This window comes from Mirounga angustirostris, unplaced genomic scaffold, assembly GCF_029215605.1.
Source record: "Mirounga angustirostris isolate CCGP_5_RB_7025 unplaced genomic scaffold, mMirAng1.0.hap1 SCAF_1, whole genome shotgun sequence".
In the NCBI taxonomy this organism is placed as follows: Eukaryota; Metazoa; Chordata; class Mammalia; order Carnivora; family Phocidae; genus Mirounga; species Mirounga angustirostris.
Window position 1 is genome coordinate 160,296,854 of NW_026991709.1, and position 21,774 is coordinate 160,318,627.

The window sequence follows — 21,774 nt, forward strand, 5'->3', positions numbered from 1 at the left end:
CTAAGAGCCGGGATGGGGTCTCACTCCTCCCCAAAGCCCACGCAGCTCCCAGGGCCATGGCTGACACAGAAGCATAGGCAGGCCCACAGGCTGGCCCCATCACCTCCAGACTCACTGGTAGGCACCTGCACCCCGGCCCTAGTTCTGCACATCTTCTCCTGGACTCCTTCTGACCACCATGCTACCGTCTTCTTCCCCGTTCCTCTTCCTCCTCCTTCACACCTTGCAGAGGGGGCCCAAGGCCTTGCTCCTCTCCCCTCCTGCTCTGGTATGTTCTGCATGTTCCCATCTACTCTCAGGTCTTCCAGAACCATTTCTGTCCTTAGACCCCCACCCCATCTCCAGCTTTCTGCCCCGGAGCTCCAGAAACACCTGCTGCCTCTCCATCAGCCCCACATAGAGGAGCTGCAACCACATCAAGCTGGCCATGTCTCAACTCACTCATCTTCCACCCACGCTGGCCACTCCTTCTGCATCCCTAACCTCCCCCCCCAACCTCCGGTCAGGGTGAAGGACCAACATCCACCTTGTCATCCAAGCCAGACCCCGGGGCAGTCATCCCCAAAGCCTCTTATTCCCTCATTCCCTACTTCCAAATGGTTTTCAAGCTCTGGTGACCCCCCTCCTTAATCTTCCCCAAACCCACCCTTAGTTTCTGGCCACCCAACAGTGCCAGCTGAAGGCCCATCCTCAGCCCCCTGGCTGGCTACCCTGCAGCTCCTCCCCCTCTCCTGGGCTCTTAGACTGCCAGGCACTGGGACCCGTTCTAAACCTTACCTCTGATCTAGATCACTCTCTACTGTAAAAAAAAAAAAAAAAAAAAATCCTTGATGAATCCCTCCTGGGTTTGGCATAAGCTTCCACCTCTTTGCTCTGGAATAGTAACAGTTGCAGCTAATACCTACTGAACATTTGCTGAGTACCATTCTAAATGTTTCACATATGTGAGCGCCTTTAATCCTTAACAACACTCTTCTGTCCATTTTACAGACAGGAAAACCAAGGCACAGAGAGGGGAAATAACTTACCCGAAGCCACACAGCCTCTCAGCGGCCCAGCTGGGATGGGAACCCAGGCAGCCTGGCCCCAGAGCTCACATGCTTAACCACCCCACAGAACTACCTGGAACCCAGGGTGGATCACGATTGCAATGCCAGCCTCCATTCCCCCCCACTGCCTAGGTTCCGGCCACCAGGGCTATGCCATGCTCTCTCATCCAGCTCCCCACCGCCCCAGCCCCTGCCCACTCTTGGCGGCTCCTCCCGGGAGGGCACAGCTTCATCAGTCACAAGGTGCCCCTCTCTGGGACCGGCTCACCCACTGCACAGCCCCAGCACTAAATATGTGAGCTATTAGCTTAAACTGCTGGATTCGATCACGTGCACGCTGGCTCTAAAATGAGGCACATTTGGAACACAGCCAGACGTTGCTCATTGATTCATTCTCAGCTGGAGATAAATAGAAGAGAGAACGGTTTTGTTCGCCTCCAGAAAGCGTCAAGAGGTGACTTGCCAGGGAGGCTTAACTTTGCTGGTGACGCCACATCACCGTGCTGGCCTGCCCACGCCGAGATTCCTGGGGAGACGCCCCCGGGGGACGCTCCGGCCCTTCCACCAGAGTGCATGGGAGCCGGGGGGCGGGGGGGGCAGCCACCCCAGGACATCAGCCCCTGTCATGGCACCATTTTGAATGTGGGGAGGCGGGGGCCTGTGCAGAAAAGGGAGCTTGTTCCAATCCCAGAGGCAGTAGGCAGCGGAACCCAGACTCCTGACTCTGGATCCTGACCGCTGGCAAGCTGCTACCGCTTCTTTTCTCGAGAAAAGGGAGGTGTTCAGTATAGAAAGCTAAGGGTTTCACCCCGAGTGGGTCAGCCACGTATGCCCCGAAGCCCCACCTCCTTGTAGGTCCTCAGGTACCCAGCAACCTCGTAGTAAACCGTCACAGATCCCGCCTCTTGGGCCACAGCCACGCCTGTCCTGGGCTCGATGTGGAGGACGCTGCTGGCCGAGGAGCTCCAGGTTCCAGAGAGGCCTGGGAGAGGAAGCCCTGGCTGTCACTCACCGTTCCCACATCCGAAACTGCGGCCAAACCCTGTGCCCTGGGTGACCGTGCCAGCCTCCTGGGGGCCCCGCCCAGCCCCATGCTCTACACTGCTGCCCTGGGGGCTCACTCGTCACCCTCAGGGTAGAAGCCATCCCACTGGCCTCGGCACCCTGGCTTGGCCCTCCCCCGCCCCCCACCGGCTCCTGGCCGTGGCCACCTGGGGCCACCTGCAGGTCTAGGTCACCTGCTCGCTGCACAGCTGCCACCCTGCCCAGAGTGAACCTCTGGCCCTCCTTTCTCTCCACTGCCTCCCTGCTTGCAATCTCCTGATCATTCCCTTGTCCTGGGATGACCTGGGAGCAGGCCCTCCCCACAGGACCGCCCCTGCCCACCCCCAACTGTGTCAAACAAAGCTGGTGTCAGGCTCAAGAGCCAGTGCTGGACAGTACTTCTTAGTTAAAAGCCAATCACATTATAGAATATATACCACAAAATAACAACCACATTCTATTTCTGGCACATTAGATTTGTTTTTCTTTAAGGGCAGCGGTTAACTTCCTTTCAAAATGAATTTAATTAGATTAAAAAAATAAGGAGTCACTTGGAAAACCTGAAACAAAACAAGTAACGTAGGTCATGGATATACAAGTGGTGTGGGAGCGGCTGAAATCTGGAAATCGTGGAACGGGCCCAGTAGCTCTTCTTTGCTTACATTTCCTTTCGGAGGTACTCTGTCCTACTCTGTAACCACTAGCCACGAAATGCATTCAAATGAAACAAGTAGCTCCTCGTCGCATTAGCCACATTTCCAGGGTTGGATTGTGAGTGCCCCCCGCGTTAGACGGTAGATACAGGGTATCTCCGCAGTGGCAGAAACTTCTACCAAATAGTGCTATGTGAGCACAGGGCTGGCAGGCTTGCTCGGTAAAGGGCCAGATGGGACACGTGTCGGGCTGTGGACACGGGTTCTGACGCCTGCTCTTGAACCTCCGATGAGCTCGGCTTGTCTTACCCTTACAACAGGAGCCCGCTCCCATCTTCGTGACTGCCTGGATTCAGAAGGGTTCCCCGGCCAGTATCCACCTCTCTTACCTTCCAGGCCGACCAGGACTGTGGCCAGACAGAGGACGTCCCCCACCACCACCGCTCCGGACAGCTCCGGGGAGATGGCCTGCTGGACGGGCAGCGGGACGAAGTCGGAGAGGCCCACGTGCTCCGAGTCCCACACGCTGAGCAGCGTCAGGCCGACGCTGACGGTGCGCACGACACATGTGTTGTTGGTGGTGCCCTTCCCAATTTGCACAAACTCATCTCTAGGCACAGGAGGGGGAGGCAGGCTCTCAGTCTCAGGGAAGGCGCGCACGACTTCAGAGGGAGAAACACACTGAGTCCCCTGCCCGGTGAAGCTTCTTGCTGACCGTGGCCCCAGACGTCCCCTGGCTCAAGTTTCCCAAGCAGCTGCTGCAGATCTGGGGCCACCACAGGCCACATGAACCTGACCTCCTCTCCTCTTCCCTGGGAGGAGCCCATGGCCCACAGCTGGGTGGCCCGGCGCACATCCCCCACGTTCCAGAGGGGAAGGCTGAGGCCGGAGGGCAAACGCTTGCCTACAAAGCGCTTGCCAATCCCTTCCCAACAGTGAACTGGGACACTCTCGGGAGGCACGACCTCTGCCCCCTGCCTCCTCTGTAAAATGGGGATGAGAATGTACCCGCGTCCCAGGCTTGACGTAAGTGTGAAACCAGGCCGGTGGCTATAAAGCAGTGAGACCAGTGGCCGGCACGTGGTTAGTGCTTGGTCAACACCAGGCCTGGACTGGCTGGCCTGAGGGGCAGGGTCTCTGGCTTCCTCCCTTTCCTCCACCGTGCCTTCTGACCCCTGAGCCCTGACTGGTCTCCAGGAGAGGTGCTCCCACCACAAAAAGGCCAGCGGGACTTCTGTGGGGTAGCTGAGGGGTTGGGAGGACCCGCCTCCACTTCCTCCAGGGTAGCCTAGGTCTCAGACAGATGCACGGCCCATACCACGTGCACGGAGCTCCACGGTTTGCCAGAGGCCTTTGCGACTATGGCCTCAGTTGATGGCCCTGAGGACGAGGCAGGTTCCCCACACAACAGGTGTGGAGACGGAGGCCTGGAGAGGTGAGCTGCCTTGCCTAGGAAGGGCCCACAAAGGGCAGAGCTGGGGCTTGAACTGGACCTAACCCCAAACCCTGGTCCTTCTACCATGCTACGTCCCCCATGCCTGGCCCCAGGTATGTGAGCAACAGGGGACAAGTCTGTCGCAGGCCTGTGGGGAGGCCAACTTACAACGGACACCCACACCTGGATACAATCTTCTGCCCCCCATGCTCCCTAGCACCCCTGCCCAAGACCCTCCTTCCTCCTGTGCCTGATGCCTCTCTCTTCTGCTTTTAGCTGGTCTGCAGGCCCCTGGGGCAGTAGTTCTCAAGCTTTAGAATTGCCTGGAAGCCTCCTTAAAAGACAGAGTGTTGGGTCCTGTGCACTTGCATTTCTAAGGGCTCCCAGGTGCTGCTGGCGCTGCTGGTCTGGGGACCACGCTTTGAGACTCACTGTTCCAGCAGACCCAGTCAGAGGTTTCAGCAGGCCCAGACTGAGGCCACGGCTCTCTTCCTGCTCTGGAGAGCACCCTCTCGCCTCACATGAGGCCTGTGGCTGCAGCTGTATTTCCAAAGAGCCAAAATGAATTGCACGTGGAACCAGATGTGACCTGGTATTCAAACCCACTTCCTGGCTGTGTGACCCTGGGCAAGTGGCTTGACCTCTCTGAGCCTTGACAAATAGGCTATAGTGAGGCATCAGTGAGACACAGGAGGGGGAGTGATTGTTCCTCACCGGCACCGGGGCGCTGGAACGTGTGCGTCTCCCCTGCGGGGGGCTTTCCCAGGCACACACAAGTCTTACCACAAGCCCTTCAAGAACCAACCCCGACACTGTGTCTCGCCTCCTGGCCAACAGGGCACATTACCGATAGCTTCCTGCCACATGATAATAAACGCTCTGGGCCCCGCTTTCTCCTCACTCCTGCCTCCTGGCCGAGCCCAGGGCTTCCCCCTGTGGCCCTAGAAGTGTGGCACGTCCCCTCCTCTTGGCGACTGCAGGTAACAAAGTCTCCTTTCAGTGGCACTAGGCTGTCCAGTTGCCATCCAGGTACAACTGAGGAACGCCTTCCAGTGGGAAATGAGGGTCACCCACAGCCTACCTGTTGGTTGCAAAGCTGAGGACCGAGTTGTGAGCATGGAAGATGTCTCCGGAGTTGTCATGGAAGTGGACCGTGAAGGTCACAGTCGTTCCCAAAGGCAGGGCTGCCAGAGCCTCCTTGTTCTGGGTGTGCAGGGCGGGGCTCATGGAGATCCTCAGGTAAGAAACTGGAGACACCTGAGGATAGTGAGCAGGTGTGGTGGTGACCACCCTGGGAACCAGCTTCCCCAGGACGAGACATCTGCCCCCAGGCAGGTCACCTCCCTCAGGAAGGACCGGGAGCTGGATCGACTCGGGGGTCACGAAAGAGAAAAGGCCTTGGTCTCCTGAGTGTCCCAGCCTAGTGATGAGACTCCTGCCTCCCCACACAGCAGGCCGGGCTTACGAAAAAAAACCCAACCTACAAGAGTCAAAACCCATGGCTTTGAAAAATTAGATCATTATTCACATTTGCAAAAATATCCCCTGGGCTTTGAATGTTTGGTTTCTCTGGGAAACCTGGCTCTCCGGGTGTTTTAAGTGGAAACAATGCCCATTTGGACTGCAGAGGAGGCATTAACTGGGAGCTGCTGGGAGCCTGCAGATGCTCCAGGGAAAGCAGGATGGGGAGGAGGGAACCCGAGCTCCAGAGATGGAGGCCTTGGTCCCTTAACTCCGAGTAAAATCTATCCTGGCCAGAACTTTCGCCCCCTCAAAAGACCTAATTTCTGGGATAAAGATCAGTGGGTGCAGTGACAGGTATACAGCTGGTGCTCAATACATATTTGCTGAAGTAGGGTGAGCAGTGAGTCACTTCTACTTACTCAAAGAGTAGGGTGGAGGGTTCCCACCTTGAAGCAAAAAGGCATTAATTAAGGAAGTAGGTCTGTGACCCCAGCAGGATCGCAAACTTGAAGTCACGCATCTCGTCTGTCACTCAGGATTCAGGATGTGGCTAGGAGGAGGTACAGGTGGGAAATCTGGGGGACCTGACCCAAGGACGCCCAAGGAGAAAGTCCCTAGCACAAAGGAGCACGGAATGGCGGGGGGGCATGGTAAGCATTGTGCTGAGGCCAGGGCACACAAACCTGAGTCAGGCCCACGTGGGTTAGGGCCCGACCCTGCCTCGCAGCCACCGAGAGTGACTCACTTCCACTAGGAGTCTGTTTCCTTGCCTGTAAAATGGGTTAGTCACCACGTACGTAATGCAATGATTTCTGCGCTGGGTGTCTAGCACACGCAGTCACTGCTCGTGGGCACCGACCATGCTCCAGGTACCATCTGTCCTGTCAGGACACGGGGGTGCCAGCCCCAGCAAATCACAGGTTTCGCTGGGCCTCAGTTTCCCACTCTGTGAAATGAGGCCATTGCAATCAATAACCTCTACGGAATTTCAGCTCTGACATTCAGAAGATGCTATAGCTTTTCCTCCAGGACCTTTGCCCCCAAGTTATTCTTCAATAAATTCTTCCATACAATTTCTCAGCTGGAAGGTGAATAGATCCATTTTACAACTGTGAGGGGAACGTTTTTACCTCAACGCCCTTGCTTTCATTACTCCAAAAGGAGGAGAACACGAGCCTACCTTTACAGCAAAGATGATGGTTTGGTTGGCCCCGAAAGGCTCTTGGGCAGTCACTTCAATTGTGGATGTCCCGATCATGGACCCTGATGTCACGAAGCCTTTCTCGTCCACATGCACCACGGGAACCTTCTCTGGCCCATCCAGGACGCGGTAGCTCAGAGATGCTGCGCCATCCCTTGGGAAAACAAACAGACCAGTTTTTCAGAGCGTGGCTGTGGGAGCAGGTCTTGGTGAGGGGACCAGCATCCCTGCCCTGAGATGCAGCCATCTGGGTTTCCCAAGGGCTCCTGGAAGAAGGAAAAACCTGATCCTGGCTCTGCTATTCATTAGGACCCAGGTGGGCAGCCTGACTGCAGCCTCCTCAGCCACCCATGGGAAACCTAATGTGGAAAACTGATGGTTCCAAGGAGAGCACTGCTTCTGCGAGAAAAGACTGAGGGCTAAGCTGCTCTCATCCCTTGCATGGGACTTTTGCTGTAAAAGATCTTTTCTGGGGCAAACGGTTTCCCATTTACTGACAGAAGGCAGCCTGGCACAGCGGAAAGAGGATGGGGCCCGAAGTTGGGCAGATCCTGACCACAGTCCCAACGCCCCGCAGACAGCTGCATGCCTTGAAGCACCTCGTGTCTCCTCTCTCGGCCTCAGTTTCCCCAACTGTAAAAAGGGAAGCAATGGTCCTGCCCTGTCCTATTTCCAAGGGCAGGGAATGGGATGAAAATGGGCTACTTGCTCAGAAAATGGTTCGTAAAGCTACTGATGATCTGCACTGGGTAGAAGACAAATTCTACAGTATTTTATACTCTCACATTTATTATATAATAAAGAAACAACAGGAAGGAAATGTGTTCAGCCCCCAGGGCTAGCCCCTTTACCTTGCTCTTTGCACGCAGCCCTCCAGACCCTCCTCAGACAACGTTAAATAAGTATTATTGCCTCTGCTTCAACTTTCTCCCCCATCAACTACCCCTTCCCTGGAACCTGCAGAAGTCCTGTTCATCCTTCAGGATGAACTGACCCAGCTCAAGGGGCGCCTGGGGGTCTCAGTCGGTTAAGTGTCTACCTTCGGTTCAGGTCACAGTCCTGGGGTCCTGGGATCAAGCCCTGCATCCTGCTCAGCGGGGTGCCTGTTTCTCCCTCTACCCCTACCCCCTGCTTATGATCGAGCTCTCTTGCTCTCAAATAAATAAATCAAATCTTAAAAAAAAAAACCCAGCTCAACCATCTCTATCTGACATGACTCCCCTAAATCATCACACAGAAGGCCCTTCTTTGGGCTATGGCTTAACCATTATACCTTGTTTGATTGTTGCCTTTATGCTGTACTCCTCTCTTCCCCACCAGAATGTCATCCAACTCTGTTCCAGGAGCCTAGCACACAGCCTGGCATTTAGACACTGTGGCTGAACGAACACCACATGTATGTGTTTCATGCAACATGCAAGTACCCCTGGGGTCCTCAGAGCCCCCCCACTTTGCAAACCACAGTTCACATGCAAGTCATTGCTACCAAAGGCACCCCACGTGAATGCAAGGCAGGAATTATACTTGCAGACACTGATGTACGTCCCCACCGAGTGGGGATCTGGCTGAGTGCAGGTCTGGGTTGTGGCCCAGAATTTGCATTTTACCATGCTCCCAGATGATGCCCATGCTGCTGGTTCAGGAATGATACCCCCCGAACAGCAAGTCTTGAAGACAAAGGGGCATCTGAAAATTTAACTCTTCCAAGGTGGTACTTTTTTCCCTTTGGAGTCGCGGACTTGAGCAGTAGGCATTAAAAGCTTTCTAGGTGACAGGGAAGGAAAGATGGACCCCCGGGGACCAGTGATGTGGAACAGCAGGAGAAATCCATGGGGAAGAGAAAGGGGAATGCAGAAGCCGCACCCACTCACACCGAGAGAGACGCAGTTCTCTTGAAGCGTCCGCGGCTCCTGACAACTTTGACAAATGAGTCGTCGGATGTGGAGCGCAGCTTCTCAGCCCTGCTGCAAACAAGCGCTGAGTCACGTACCTGTTTGTCTGAAGCTTTATAAATGAGTTGGGTGACATTAGTATTTGTTCTGCTTCTATTTCAGGGTTCAGCAGCAGCAGCTTCTCGAATACCTGGAATGGAGGGCAAGGTTTGCTCTCTGGGATGTGCTGGAGTCCCGCCCAGGCCCCTGCTCCCCTCCTGGCAGTGAGACCAATGGGGCCCAGAAAGGAGGAACGCTGTTGTGGGCACCTGCCAGGCGTCAGGGGATGGGATGTGAAGGGTGGACTTTTAAGAGAGGCCAGAGGTGTGATGAGAACAAGCGGCAGGCTCATGTTTGCGCAGCCCGACGGCGGCTGCTTCATGGAACAAGGGAGCACGGGCCGCCCCCCAAGTTCCCGTGGTGGGGAGATCTTTATGGGCACAGAAGGCAGTGTACAAAATTACAGGGCTCAGGGTCTGGCTCAGCTGCTCCTCACTGTGCCCATCTCGGAGTAAGTCCCATCCGCCCCTTGGCCCTGATCTTCCTCCCTCTCGCCATGCTCTCCCAGGAGCTGCACAGGGCGGGGCGGGGCGTGTCATTGGACCAGGCTGGCCCATGAGAAACCTGGTAGTATTGGAGCGAATCAGATCGAATCTGATCCTCACTTCTCAGGAGCTCCGAGGCCTTCCACAGCTCCCCAGCCCAGGGTCGCAGCTCTTACGGGAACTCCAGACCCCTCCCGACAAGCACCCTAATTGCCCACCGCCCTTCCAAGTCCCTTTCTCTAGGGGGCCTTGGGAGGACCTCCTTTGGCATCCGGGCCTGGATGCTGAACCCAGCTTTGAGCTCCCCCTCTGGCTTCTGATCTTATCAGACGGGCTGGATGCGAAGGGCCTGGTTTTCCAAGGAAACCCCTTCCCTCCCAGCACTGCTGGGTTCTGATCATATAAATAAGCCTAGATTTCCTCATCTGTAAAATGGGTCTAAAACCATAATCCTTGCCATGTCTGTCTCAAAATGCTGTGGGATTTGTGTGGCAACGTGAGCGGCACTTCCTAAATGGTGAATGATAAATGATCTCTGGGAGCGAGATGGGGTTCTGGTTTCAGGGGGTCCTTCCACCAGGCAGGGGGTGCCCAGGGTGGAGCAGCCTCGCTGGTTCTGACTTGGACACACACACACAGCACAGGAAACACACCCACAAATAGGTTTCCTCCTGTTTTTCTTAAATGCATGTGCTTTTTTGCCCCTCTTTAGAGGGAGGGGAGGGTGTAAGAGCGATCTAACTTTCCTGTTAACTCAAGTGTCAGGAAAGCAACAGTGCGAGCACCAGGGTCAACAGCGACGGACCCGTGGCCTCACCACCTGGGGGACAATCACGGGGAGGTGTGGGGCCGGCTCCATTGCGGGGAGGCTGCTTCTCATCGCCTGCTGATTCTGCCACGTGGCAAGACGCCCCATCTTCAGGACAAGCTGCCTACTGGGTTTTTAGACAACATCTTCCTATTTTTAAATGTTGGCAACAAATAAAAATTGTTTCAGAGCACTGCATGAACCAAAGCAAATACATCTGTGGGCTAGATCCAGCGTCTCGAAGTTTCGGATGTACTCAAACCTCCAGCTGCTGTCAGCTAGGGAAACCGAGGCACAAAGATGTTAAGTGACTCAAGTGAGGTCACAGAATTTGAAAGCTACAAAGCCCCGTCTTTAATCTCATGAGAGGTGCCAGACATGATTTCATTTTATTTTTAACTGGGAAGAATGTATATTTGTATTTGGGTCTGTATAACTGTATTTATCCAAGTATGTGTGTATGTGCGTGTATATATGCGTTGTATCAGTGTGCGTACATGTGCATGTGTGTATGTGTCTGTGAGTCTGTGTATGTTTGTGTGTCTGCGTGTGCATGCATGCATGCAGACAGAGGTGAGGGGGTTGCTAAATGGGTGTTCCTTTCTTTGAAAATCTTTACCCCTGACGAGGTAAGTGTCTAGTTTAGAAATGGCTTATTTCATCTTGAAGAGGAGGCTTGAATCTGTTTCTTTCTCATGATATTTAAGGGCGACTTTCAGTTTTTCTTTGCAATTTAGGGGGACCCAGAGGTTACTGAGTCCCAGATGAGTAGAACAGGGCCCTGTGAAGCTAAAAATGCTCTTCAGAAGCAACTTGTCCCTTCCCTAGTTTTAGAGAGGGGCCCCGAAGGACACGGGAGGTAGGAGGGCAGGCTGGAGAGAGAAACATGGGTGCTGAGCCCCAGGTGGGAGAAGAACCGCTGGGCTCTAGGTCCTGACTCAGTGGTGTACCCCTGGGGGTTCTGAGCAGCCCCCCTCCCTCTCTGAGGCTCGGTTTCCGTCTGTGAATCAATAGATCACACTGTCTGCCAGGCCGTCCACACAGCACAGCCCTCCAGGCCTTTCTGGGCCCACCACCCACTCACCGTGACCTGGAGGGGCACTTTGACCCCTACCCCCTCGGGCCGCAGACTCATCATCAGGCAGCAGCGCCCTGCTGGCTTCATGGGAACACCTCCCAGGTGAAACAACACTGGGAAGTGGTGAAAGGCAAGCCTGCCTCCGTTAAGTGCTGAGTATTTGTGAAATAAACACAGTTCAATGAATGCTTCATGACTTTCCAGCTTCTTCCTACTATGAAGGTGCCTCAGACTCTAAGTGCAGAATTATCTGCTATTTGGGGATCACACTGAGCTATTTCAGACCGCCAGGACTTTGTACACACCATTCCTTCCACCTGGCCTGCCGGCCACCCGCCCCCATCCTGAGGGCCCCGGGCAGCCCCAACTCTGGGCTCCCACAGCACCTTATATACTCCTGATCCCTGCAGGCCAAGAAGTCATCAGGTGCACGGGCGGTAGCAGGGCTGATGTGGGCCTGAATGACCCTGGGGTGGGGGGGAGCACTTGCTTTCCCTCTAACGGTGGCTTCTGCCCCCCTTGCTCTTTACCTGGATTTGGATCTCATCGGTGAGTTCTTTGGTGAGGCCATGCAGCTGCCCGGCGGTGGGGTCCAGAGCCTTGACCACCACCCTCAGCCCGGTCCGGCCTTTCACTCGGCCGTGCACGTTCATGGCAAAGTTGTACTGTGACGGAAGCCGTAGTGAAGCCTGGAACAGACACCAAACACGTTCTCAGGGAAGGTTTGGGGCCCTCTACCCCTGACAGCTGCCTGCCTGTCCTCAAAGCCTGCTGCCTCCCCGCTCTGGCTGGGGCCCGCTAACCCCAGCACCCACGCAGCATGGAGAGGTTCACAGGTGCAAGTGGGTCATGCTGGGTCAACCCAACTGGGCAGGCCTTCTCAGAGCCTTTAGTGTGTGGAGTGGGCGATGAACCAAGAGGGATGCTAGGCTTGGCAGTGTTTGCCTGAAAAGCCCAGCACATGACATGTCTGTGCTTAAGGAACAGTCTGGGGAAGTACCTGGTCCCGGGGATACCACCCTCCCCAATCACCCCCTCCCTGCTGTGCACAGATAAGGCAAGAAGAAACATCCCCAAACCACCCCCCACTTGGGTCCCGCATGACTACGGCCCACCAGGGGTGGCAGACTGGAGTCACCAGGGCTGGCACCCTGTCCCATTTCCCCACTGGCTCACTGGGTGACATACACCAAGTCCCTTCCCACAGATGGGCTCCAGTCAACACGAAGAGGGGGTCAGTAGCTTCTCTTCCAGCTCTGAGGTCTGAGGAAAGGCCAGGGTCCCTCTCAGAAGGGCTAAGGGGAGGGGAGTTTGCCCTCAGGGGTAAATCTGGAAAAAGCCCCAGGGCTGCCAGGCATCACCTGAGAGAGAAGGTCAGAAGTTACAGACTAGGTACCCTGACCAAGACCCTATGATCTTCTGGAACTTCTGTGACCTCCCCACAAGGCTGTCATTTTTGCTGCCTTCTGAAGTCAGTTACCTACAAAGCCCGTCTGTAGCGCTTAGCAAGTACATGCTTAGAGTGGAAAGCTCTGCAAGGAGGGAGAGCTAGGAGCCCAGATTCCTGGACAGGAGAGGACTGGGAGTGGAGGAAGGACACCAGGGAGGATGGTGTGGTGGCAGCATTTGCGAGGTGTCCCGCTGAGCCTTGAGAGAAAGAATGGGGCCAGGACTGGCCTGGGAGTGAGGGTGCAGACCCCACATGCAGAAATATGGGGAGAACCCTCCCTGCGCCGGACACTGGCGCACATGGGGGGGCAGAAAGGGGGCCCAGGGTGGGCAGTTACCTCATGGTGTCGCCCTCGGATGTCCAGGATGTCCCGCTTGGTGACAGACCAGTGGAAGGTCAGGCCTGGCACAGCATTGCCAAAGGAGAAAGGGTTCTGGTTGTTGGTGATCCCGGTGATATAAACAGGCATCTGCAGGAGAGAATCCAGGCCCGTGACCACTGGAGTCCCCCTGCCGAGAGTGCCCCCCAAAGCCCTGGGGCACTGCCTGACCTCCCCACTGCCTGGGTCCTTTCCTGTCTCCTTCATGCCATGGGAGCTGCGCCCCATCCTTCCCTCACCAGAGATGGGCCCAGCACAGGTGTGGGGAGGGCAGGCAGAACAGCCAGTGATCAAATAAAAGACAGAACCGGCCCCTCTGCACACAGTCCTTGGGCTGTGGACGGTGTCTCACCTTAGCTGACCGACCCCCTCTTTGTGATGTGACCCCCCGACCAGAGCTCCAGGGTGCCTGCAGCCTCCCAAGTGGCACAGCTCATCCTGCCCTGCGGTTGGTCCCTGCTTCTGTTCTTCTTTCTCAACCCAGCCGAGGGTCCCTGCTCATGGGGGAATGGGCACAGGTGGGATTTGAGGTTCCTGAGTGCCCGCCAGGGGAAACACGTGGAGGGACACTGCCAAAAGCCAAGAAAAGACTCTGTGCCAGGCTGCCTGGGTCAATTTACAGTTCCATCACTTACTAGCCATGTGACCTTGGGCCAAGGCCGTAAGCTTTCCACATGTGTTCACATCCTCATCTATAACAGAGGGATGACACGGGAAGCAACCTCAAGGGTTAATGAACACTGAAGGAACTGCTGCACCGAAAGCACGGAGCAGAGTACCCGCCATATAAACGTGAGCTCCTGTGATGTGCCAGGTGCTATTCTAGGTGTGGGAAGCTGGTGGACCCGGCCGGGGGGGGGGGGGGGGGGGCACAGGTGTTGCTCAGTAATTGTGCCAGAGAAAACAGAGGGGCCCAAAGCAGGAAACACAGGGAAGGCTCCTAAAGCTGGAGCTGAACCCATGGACCAGCAGCTGTTGAGCAGGAGAGGGAACAGTGACCTAGCCATGGCCCTGCCAACCTCATCCCAAACCAAGGACTCAGAGCCCAAGATCTGCAGAGAAGCTGCTCAGGCAGCCAGTGTGGATGGGAGGGGCCGGAGAGCTTCCCGCCTCACCTGGGTCCCCGTCCTCATGCGAGTGATGGGGGCGCGGATCCTCACGGCCTGCAGAAGCAGCACCTCCACCTCCACGAGGTCCTAGGGAAAGGGCTTTGCGGTTCAGGCTGGCTGCGGTAGGGACTAGGGGCTCGCAACAGGACCCCTCCAGGGAAGGAGGATCTTGCTGAAGCCAGCTTAGAGTCCTGCGGCCAGGAGGCACTCACAAGATGCCCAGCACCATGCTCCTCTTCCCAAGGCAGCCTGGCCCCGTGGGTGACTCACCCCACAGAGAACTGGCCACTGTTTTTCCCGTTTCCTTGGGGGTCCCAGCCTGGTCCTCTGAGCCTAGAGGCCTATTTGATCAGCTGCTCCAGGTCAGCAGTCCAGAGCCTTGGGGGCAGGGACTGGGGACTGCTCTTTGGGGTGGCCCTCACAGGAGAGGATTTCAGATTCTCCCAACCCCAGATCTAGCATGTTTCTCTGTAAGTGAACAGGGTACTGTGACAAATGCAGTACACAGAATCTAGTTAGAGTAGACTGTATATCCTTTCATTCTGAAGTCTATACTCTAATTAATCTGGTTAAGGATTAACTTTAGGGGCATCTGCCTTTGGCTCAGGTCACGATCCCAGGGTCCTGGATGGAGCCCCATGTCAGGCTGCCAACTCAGCAGGGAGTCTGCTTCTCCCTCTGCCTCTCTCCCCTGCCCATGCTCTCTCTCTCTCCCTCTCAAATGAATAAAAAAAATCTTAAAAACAAAGATTAACTTTATTAGGCTTTTTTATAGTGCTATTGGCTCTTGCTGAACCCAGGCTACTAAAACCCTTAAGCCTTATTTGCATTGGCTCATACTGAGCCCGCCTCCTGTGTCTTGCGATCTGGGCTAATGTCTGGCATTTAGTAGGTACTCAATAAACATCCATTCCCTTCCTTCCCTTTGCCCTTTTAACTGCCTGGTCTCCTTCTGCCAGTCCCGGCCCATACCCCGGCCATGGGTGCTGAATCGGTGACCTGGTTTGGACAGATGGAACTGGGAGCTTCGGAGCAGAACCCCATACACTCTGTGGACACATGGGCCTCAAGCTGAGCACCCCCCTGCCTGGGCTCAAGAAGATGGCTTTCGGCTAGGACCAGTGGCACAGCCTCTCCATCTGCCAAGGGGCACCAGGACCTTCCCCCAGCTCCTCTCCCACCCTGCCAGATGGGAGACACACAGAGAGAGGTGGCCTGGCAAGGTCAGACCAGGAAGAGAAGTGGCCGGGAGGGAAATGCATGGCTGTCTGCCCCTCTGGCCGAAGTTGCAGCCAGCTGCCATTTCAGCTACCTGGGCCCCCAGGAGGAGGAAAATAAACTAGTTCCTGAAGCCACAGTCCTTTCTTTAGAAGAAAAAAAAAAAAAGCAAGGCCTCCTTGGTCCTTCATGTTATTCTCCAGGACATCTATCTGAATCCTGCTATATGCCACAGGACAGATTTCACATTCTCAACGCTTTCTTGCCGTCTTTATAAAATCGATAGGCAGAATCAGGGCATCTACCTCCATGATTCAAAAAGACTTGGTGGTTTAAGCAGAGACACTACAACTCTGCTAAAGGGAGTAAATCAATGAACTCAATGTCGGATCAAAGTCAGCCTTGGGAAGGAGGACTCATCAGCCTCCCCTTCTCTAGGACGATGCACACACCAGCTCCCTTGGGTGCCCTGTGTTCAGATGCGGTGAACTCAGAGGAGCTCACGGACTCCTTCCAGGGAGCCCTGGATGCCGGACAAGGAACAGGGGAACGGGGTTCTGAAAAGGCTGTCCGTAGTCACATTAGAGCCCAGATTTCTGGCCACCTCCCCTGAGATGCTTCCACAAGTCACTGTGGTCACAGGATGTCAGGGAGAGCCCAAGCACTCTGAGGCCTGCTCAGGACGTGGAGACCATCTCCCATCTCCTGTGAGGAGCCCAACGAGGTGCCCACCCCCGGGAAACAAGGAGCACCATCAGACTTAGAAACCAATGTTCAGGGCGCCTGGCTGGCTCAATCGGTGGAGGATGCGACTCTTGATCTCAAAGTCATGAGTTCAAGCCCCACGTTGGGTGTGAAGCCTACTTAAAAAAAAAAAAAAGAAAAGAAACAAACGGGCACCTGGGTGACTCAGTCATTAAGCGTCTGCCTTCGGCTCAGGTCATGATCCCGGGGTCCTGGGATCGAGCCCCACGTCGAGCCCCGCATCAGGCTCCCTGTTCCCTGCTCGGCAGGAGGCCTGCTTCTCCCTCTCCTACTCCCCCTGCTTGTGTTCCCTCTCTCACTCTGTCTTTCTCTGTCAAATAAATAAAATCTTTAAAAAAACAGACACAAAAAAACAAAACACACAAGAAAAGAAACCAACTTTCTCCTGCCTGGAGTCAGGGCCGCTGATGTGGGGCAAGAAGACCCTGCTGTGGGGAGGGCTCCCCTAGCTGAGCCTTCCAACATCTCTGCTGATCCAGAAAAGCACTTTGCAAATGTCCCCGAGTCCAGCCAAGAGGCTTGGGGGATAACTTAACCTCAGGTGGAGCAAAAGTGACTAGTGCATGATTCAGGTTTTCCTTTCTTCCTAGAAATACAATTCTGGGTCTGAAATCCTACTGGTGTCCAACTGTCCACACTTACAGTAGCCAAGCTATGCACGCCCCTGGAAACTCATACTGCAATCCACAAAGCATGTTGGAGGCAACAGCATCCTTTCTCTTCCATATGAACATCCCAAGCCTTGGGCCACTAGCTCTTCCTTAGGCCTGGCATCAGGAAACAGGTGAGCAGCAAATGCCCGGGGGCAGGGGTGCCGAGGGAACTAAAGGGGGCAGGTTGTAAAGTGCCCAGGGCAGAGTCCACCATCATAGCTGCTGACACCATCGTGCACTGGAACGTCCTCAGGGCGGGGACGGCGTTGGAGACCCTGTCCCTTAAGGAGCAGCTAGGGAGACTCAGTCTGGAGCTGGATCTTGGGGGACCCCAGGTCGGCCGGGCTGGCCCTGGGAGGGGGCGGGTGGCACACAGGGGCTGTGGACTCAGAGGGCAGAAGCAGGGCCCTCAGAGAGGGGGTCCTTGGGAGCAGAGCCCGACCCCAGTAAACAGACCTCCTCACCATCACAGCTGACCAGCGCACCACTGCAGTGCACCCCAACGCTAGAGGCTTCAGAAGCACACGTGGTCAGTGCAACCCACACGCATTACCTGAGACACGATGACGAGCTTGCCAGTCTCAGCGTCCACAGCCCGTACGACCCCAGACACTGTGCCGTTGCCGACGGCCAGCCCCTGCACCAGCCCCGCGCTGTTCACCACAGCAACGCTCTCGTTGCTGATGGAGAAGAGGATATTGGACTGGGGCTGCGGGCCGCCCTCCGAGGTGATCTGGAATGGGGAGAAACAGCAGTGCCCAATCAGCCCCCACGCCTCACCCTCAGAGGCGAGGGTGCCAACACCCCCGAGCTCTCCATCTTAGCCTCCTGACGCCTGGGGGTGGGGTGGGGGGCATGCCTGGAGCCAGGCAGGGGCCAAGGCTGGGGATGGGCAAGCATGTGGCCTTTGGCTCCTACCTGCATCATGGCTCCGATGATCAGTGTCACCTTCCTGGGTATCAACCTAAATGGGGGAAAGACCTGCGTGTGGAAACACAAGAGAGAAGTGGGCCGTTGTGTTCCGAGCTCACACGGCTGGGCAGAATTCACCCTGAATGTTTTCAGGGAGAGGGACACGTGGTGCCTGGACATCCCTCCTCTGTGAGAGGCGACTGGGGAGGGCCTGGGGTCCTGGCCAGCTTGGGAGGAGCCTGAGCGCCCCTCCCCAGGATCTCAGCCTGCGCAGGGGCCTGAGGATCTGCGATTCCTAAGGGCATGTTCCGCTGTTTGTAACCAAGCTTCGTTTCCCCAGACCTGAAGCCCCATGAAGATAAACACACCTTCTTCACATAAAACTTCCCCTTGCAGCACGGTCCTCACCGCGTGGTCCCCTGACCAGCAGTATCAGCGTCATCTAAGAACCATTAGAAACACACATTCTCCAGCCCACCCCAATCTGTGGAATCAGAACTGGAGGAGGCGTCCTGAAACTTGTGTTTTAACAAGTCCTCCAGGGGATTCTGATGCACAGCAAAGTTCACATTCCAATGCCTTCAAGGTTTTCTCCCTTTCATCGCATTTCTCCAATTTCTACTGATAAATTGCCCTCGAGAACAGTTCTCTTCTTCAATGCTCTCAAAACTTCTTAGATGAAGAAAGAGGGGTTTTGGGGGGGCAGGGACAAGGATGCCCTTGTCTCTGCAGCACGGAAGGCCCAACATCATCCTCCTGCCAGCCCCCGCCTAGCAGGAAGAGTCCGGACGGTGAGTGCATATGCATAAGGATTAGTCTCTGTAGGGCTGTGCTATTTATAGGCAGAAATGAATTCTTCACCAGAAGAAAGGAGCCCTTCCATCCAGAAGCACAAACCACAACCACCAGCTCCGGAACAGTTTAATATAAAGTCTGCCAGCCCCTGTGTGGACAAGACCTATGGAGGACGCTGGCAGGAGGGTTAAGGAGAAACTTGGATGTGAATGTGGGGCCATGGCTGCCTTGGCCCCTGAGGACTGGGAGGCTCCTGTGCAAACCTAATGCCACAAGACAATCCCAAGTGACACACGGAGATGACCCCAGGAGACCCCGGAGCTCCCTGCTTGCTCAGGGGGTTCCACAACAGAAGCCCACGGCTTCGGAGGGCTGGTTCGGACCGACTGTCGGGATGAGCTTCTACACGTGAGCCTAATCTGCCTCCTTCTCAGCACCTAAGGGTTTAAAGAGTATTCTGCCACTCCCCGGCCATGTGACAAGCAGCTCCCCCCTTCTCTGAGCCACATCCTGGCCCCCCCCCGCCGACAGAGGGAGATTAAAGTACCTCAGGCCCCTCCCTCTGCTGCTGGGACTGGTGAGAGCTCTCTCTGAGTCAGAGGACATGGCAGGGCAGAGATTTTAATATGGTTTCTCCACGGCAGCTTCCTGGACGATCCCTAGAACTCCTAGCCCATCACAAAAACGACACACTTCCCACTCCATGCACGCAGGCAGTGAGGGCTGGATGGATCCCACCTGGTGGGAGGAGGCACAGTTTTACCTCAATCCGCTGTGGGGCCGAGTTGATTCGCTGTCCAGCTTTATTAGTCACCGTTGCAGTGAGACTGGTCTGGCCAATGGCCACGCCATGGACGCGAAACGTGGCAGTGTAGTTGTCAAGGGCTTCATCGAGGGCCCTGGAACAGAGGGAAGGGCTGGGACTTCTCCCCTCAACCTGCCCGTGCTGTCCCTGAGATGGCTTCCTTGGACCCCCTGGGAGGACTCACACCAACGTGATGATCTGAGAAGCCGCCCGGAGCTTCAGGTCCATGAAGGCAAAGTATTTGGCCAGAAAAGGCTTCTTGTGAAAGTCCAGCACGCGGACATATGCCTTGACCATCTTCCCAATCTCCACCTACATCGTGGGGGACAAAGACTCAGGGTAGCCTCTGAGTGACTAATTCTATCACCGGTAGCACTCCAAGGCTTTCTGCCAAAGCGTTGTTAACCTCAAACCCACAGACCCAGGTTGAGCTCCAGATAATCGGCCAATCAACAAATGAATATCACTTAAGTGCTTCCTGTATACAAGGGGCTTTGGGGATACTCAGACACATAAATTATACTCCCCACTCTTAAAGAGCTAAGAATCTAGAGTGATAAGATGCAGCCAGAATAGCATACAGTAGGAGTTCAATAAGTGCTCACTGACCAAATAGCTCACACCTGGTAGTATATATAATACATACAGTAAGAACCTTGGGATACGAAGCGTCAGAAATGCTTAGTGAAGAAACAGAAGTCTGATCAGGAAATAGGACCACAGAAGGAATATCTGAGGCTGTGGAAGAGAATATTGGCTTTTCAAGTACTCTAAGCTGCTCAAACATTCCCCTTTTAATTACTAACTGTTCTCTCCAGTCAGGAAACTAGGAACCTGATAGCAACCCTCTGTAAGCCTAGCTGCAGCTCCTTTAGGTATTTGGAGCAATAAAAATTCCCTATTTGCATTAAAGAATTAAAGATTCTATCATGTATTCCTTTTCCAAAAGCACTTGGCATTAGTGCATTTTACTCATTTGCCACTAAGATTCCCAAGAATCCAAAACCCACATATCGGGGGAAAATTCACCATCAGCAAGTTGTGTGCCTTGCTTAGTGTCGGTTAGTAACATACACCAGCTAGAGGACAGGAATTCCCAAGTTGGGGCTAAGGAGGAGACAACTTCGGGCAGGATTTACAGCTGAGCTTTCCTGATGTCAACTGGCATAAAAAAGTCTAAACACAAAGGTTGCTCCACATCGTGCCCAAGGAGGGACGGAGGCGAGATAGCACTAGAAGCTCGAAGCAACTCAGGAGCCGGGTACAGGGGCTCAGAAACCAGGAGAAAGAGCAAAGGGCATGAGGAAAATAACTCTCACACCTCACCACTCCCCCGTCTCTGTGAACCAGCAGTGAGGGGCCCTATTAGGAACTGTTACTGACCTTATCAACCACGCGGACGTAGAGCTCCTGAATGTCTGAGACGTACACGTCAGCCTTTGCCGGGGCCGGGAAGGCAAGGCACAGGTCATGGATCATGATGGTCGACATGCCCGGGAGCAAAGGGTGCACCTGCAAGGTTGGAGGGGGTGCTCAGTCCTGCAGCTGCTCGTGGCATCCGCTTATCACCCATGGGATGCCATCTTGAGGAGGCCTCCAGGCCAGGGCTCAGAAGCTGCAGACAAGGAAAATCCTAACCCAGATATTGCCCTGCCTACTCCTCGTTATGAGCCCCCTCTGCCAGCCAGGGGAAGGGCTTGAAATGTAACATGGTAGAACCAGGATGGATCTCGGAGAGCATTTACTTCAACTTGGTACAATTTATGAGAAGGAGAAAATGGAAGTTGCTCAAAGCAGGGCAGTCAGTGGCCACGGGACACACACAGGGGCTCAAACCCAGGATACATGTCTCCTGTGCAGGCCGCCTGCCCCTGCAGCTCTGGTAATAGAAGAGTGCCATATACGACATAACTCCTTTCTGAACAGAACCCTCACTCAGGAGTCCTCATCTGACCTGACAGAATCTCAGAACCTGGAAACAGACCACAGAAGCCACCACAGTCTCAAGTATTCACTCTGAGTCTCATTCTTCCCGACATTCATCTCTGCCTCGGCCGTGTTTGTAGAGACGACCTCATGAACATTCTGAGTAGGTGGACAAACCTGTTCCAGCCTTTGCTGCAAAGACTCCCCACCTCCCTCATTTTAAACCTACTTCTTTCCCTATCTGCTTTAGGGATCCCACATACAGAAGCATCTCTCCCCAGATGAACCGCACCACAATCACTGTCTCATACTGCACACGCACTTGCCGTGATGTGTTATATTGCTTAGGCATGTATCTCAACTGGATGGTCTGGGGGCTGGGCAGGTGGGGGGCAAACCACGGAGCTGGTGGCTGAGTCCAGAGGGCTGCTTCCCATCTCTGTCTGGCCCTGGCTTTGCTGGCTGCAGTTTGTGGTGTTAGAGTCATTTGGCGGGGGGCATGGAGGGGAGGTTTACAGTGATTCAGTGCTTACAAGGCTAGAATGTCAACATCA

At 54.9% G+C, this 21,774-nt stretch overlaps 1 protein-coding gene across 3 annotated transcripts in view; it reads right to left on the reverse strand.

Annotated features, from left to right (window-relative positions):
* NUP210 (nucleoporin 210) overlaps positions 1 to 21,774 on the reverse strand; it is a 103,308-nt gene that overhangs the window by 9,537 nt on the left and 71,997 nt on the right. For all 3 annotated transcript variants that reach the window (XM_054504556.2, XM_064591500.1, XM_064591502.1), the window contains exons 21-33: positions 20,678 to 20,806; positions 19,479 to 19,606; positions 19,253 to 19,388; positions 17,701 to 17,763; positions 17,336 to 17,515; positions 14,153 to 14,233; positions 12,996 to 13,127; positions 11,739 to 11,897; positions 8,837 to 8,928; positions 6,826 to 7,000; positions 5,263 to 5,438; positions 3,136 to 3,356; positions 1,895 to 2,031 (exon numbers count right to left, since the gene is read on the reverse strand). In XM_054504556.2, the coding sequence (XP_054360531.2) occupies positions 1,895 to 2,031; positions 3,136 to 3,356; positions 5,263 to 5,438; positions 6,826 to 7,000; positions 8,837 to 8,928; positions 11,739 to 11,897; positions 12,996 to 13,127; positions 14,153 to 14,233; positions 17,336 to 17,515; positions 17,701 to 17,763; positions 19,253 to 19,388; positions 19,479 to 19,606; positions 20,678 to 20,806 (1,809 nt within the window). The remainder of the gene's footprint in view (positions 1 to 1,894; positions 2,032 to 3,135; positions 3,357 to 5,262; positions 5,439 to 6,825; positions 7,001 to 8,836; positions 8,929 to 11,738; positions 11,898 to 12,995; positions 13,128 to 14,152; positions 14,234 to 17,335; positions 17,516 to 17,700; positions 17,764 to 19,252; positions 19,389 to 19,478; positions 19,607 to 20,677; positions 20,807 to 21,774) is intronic.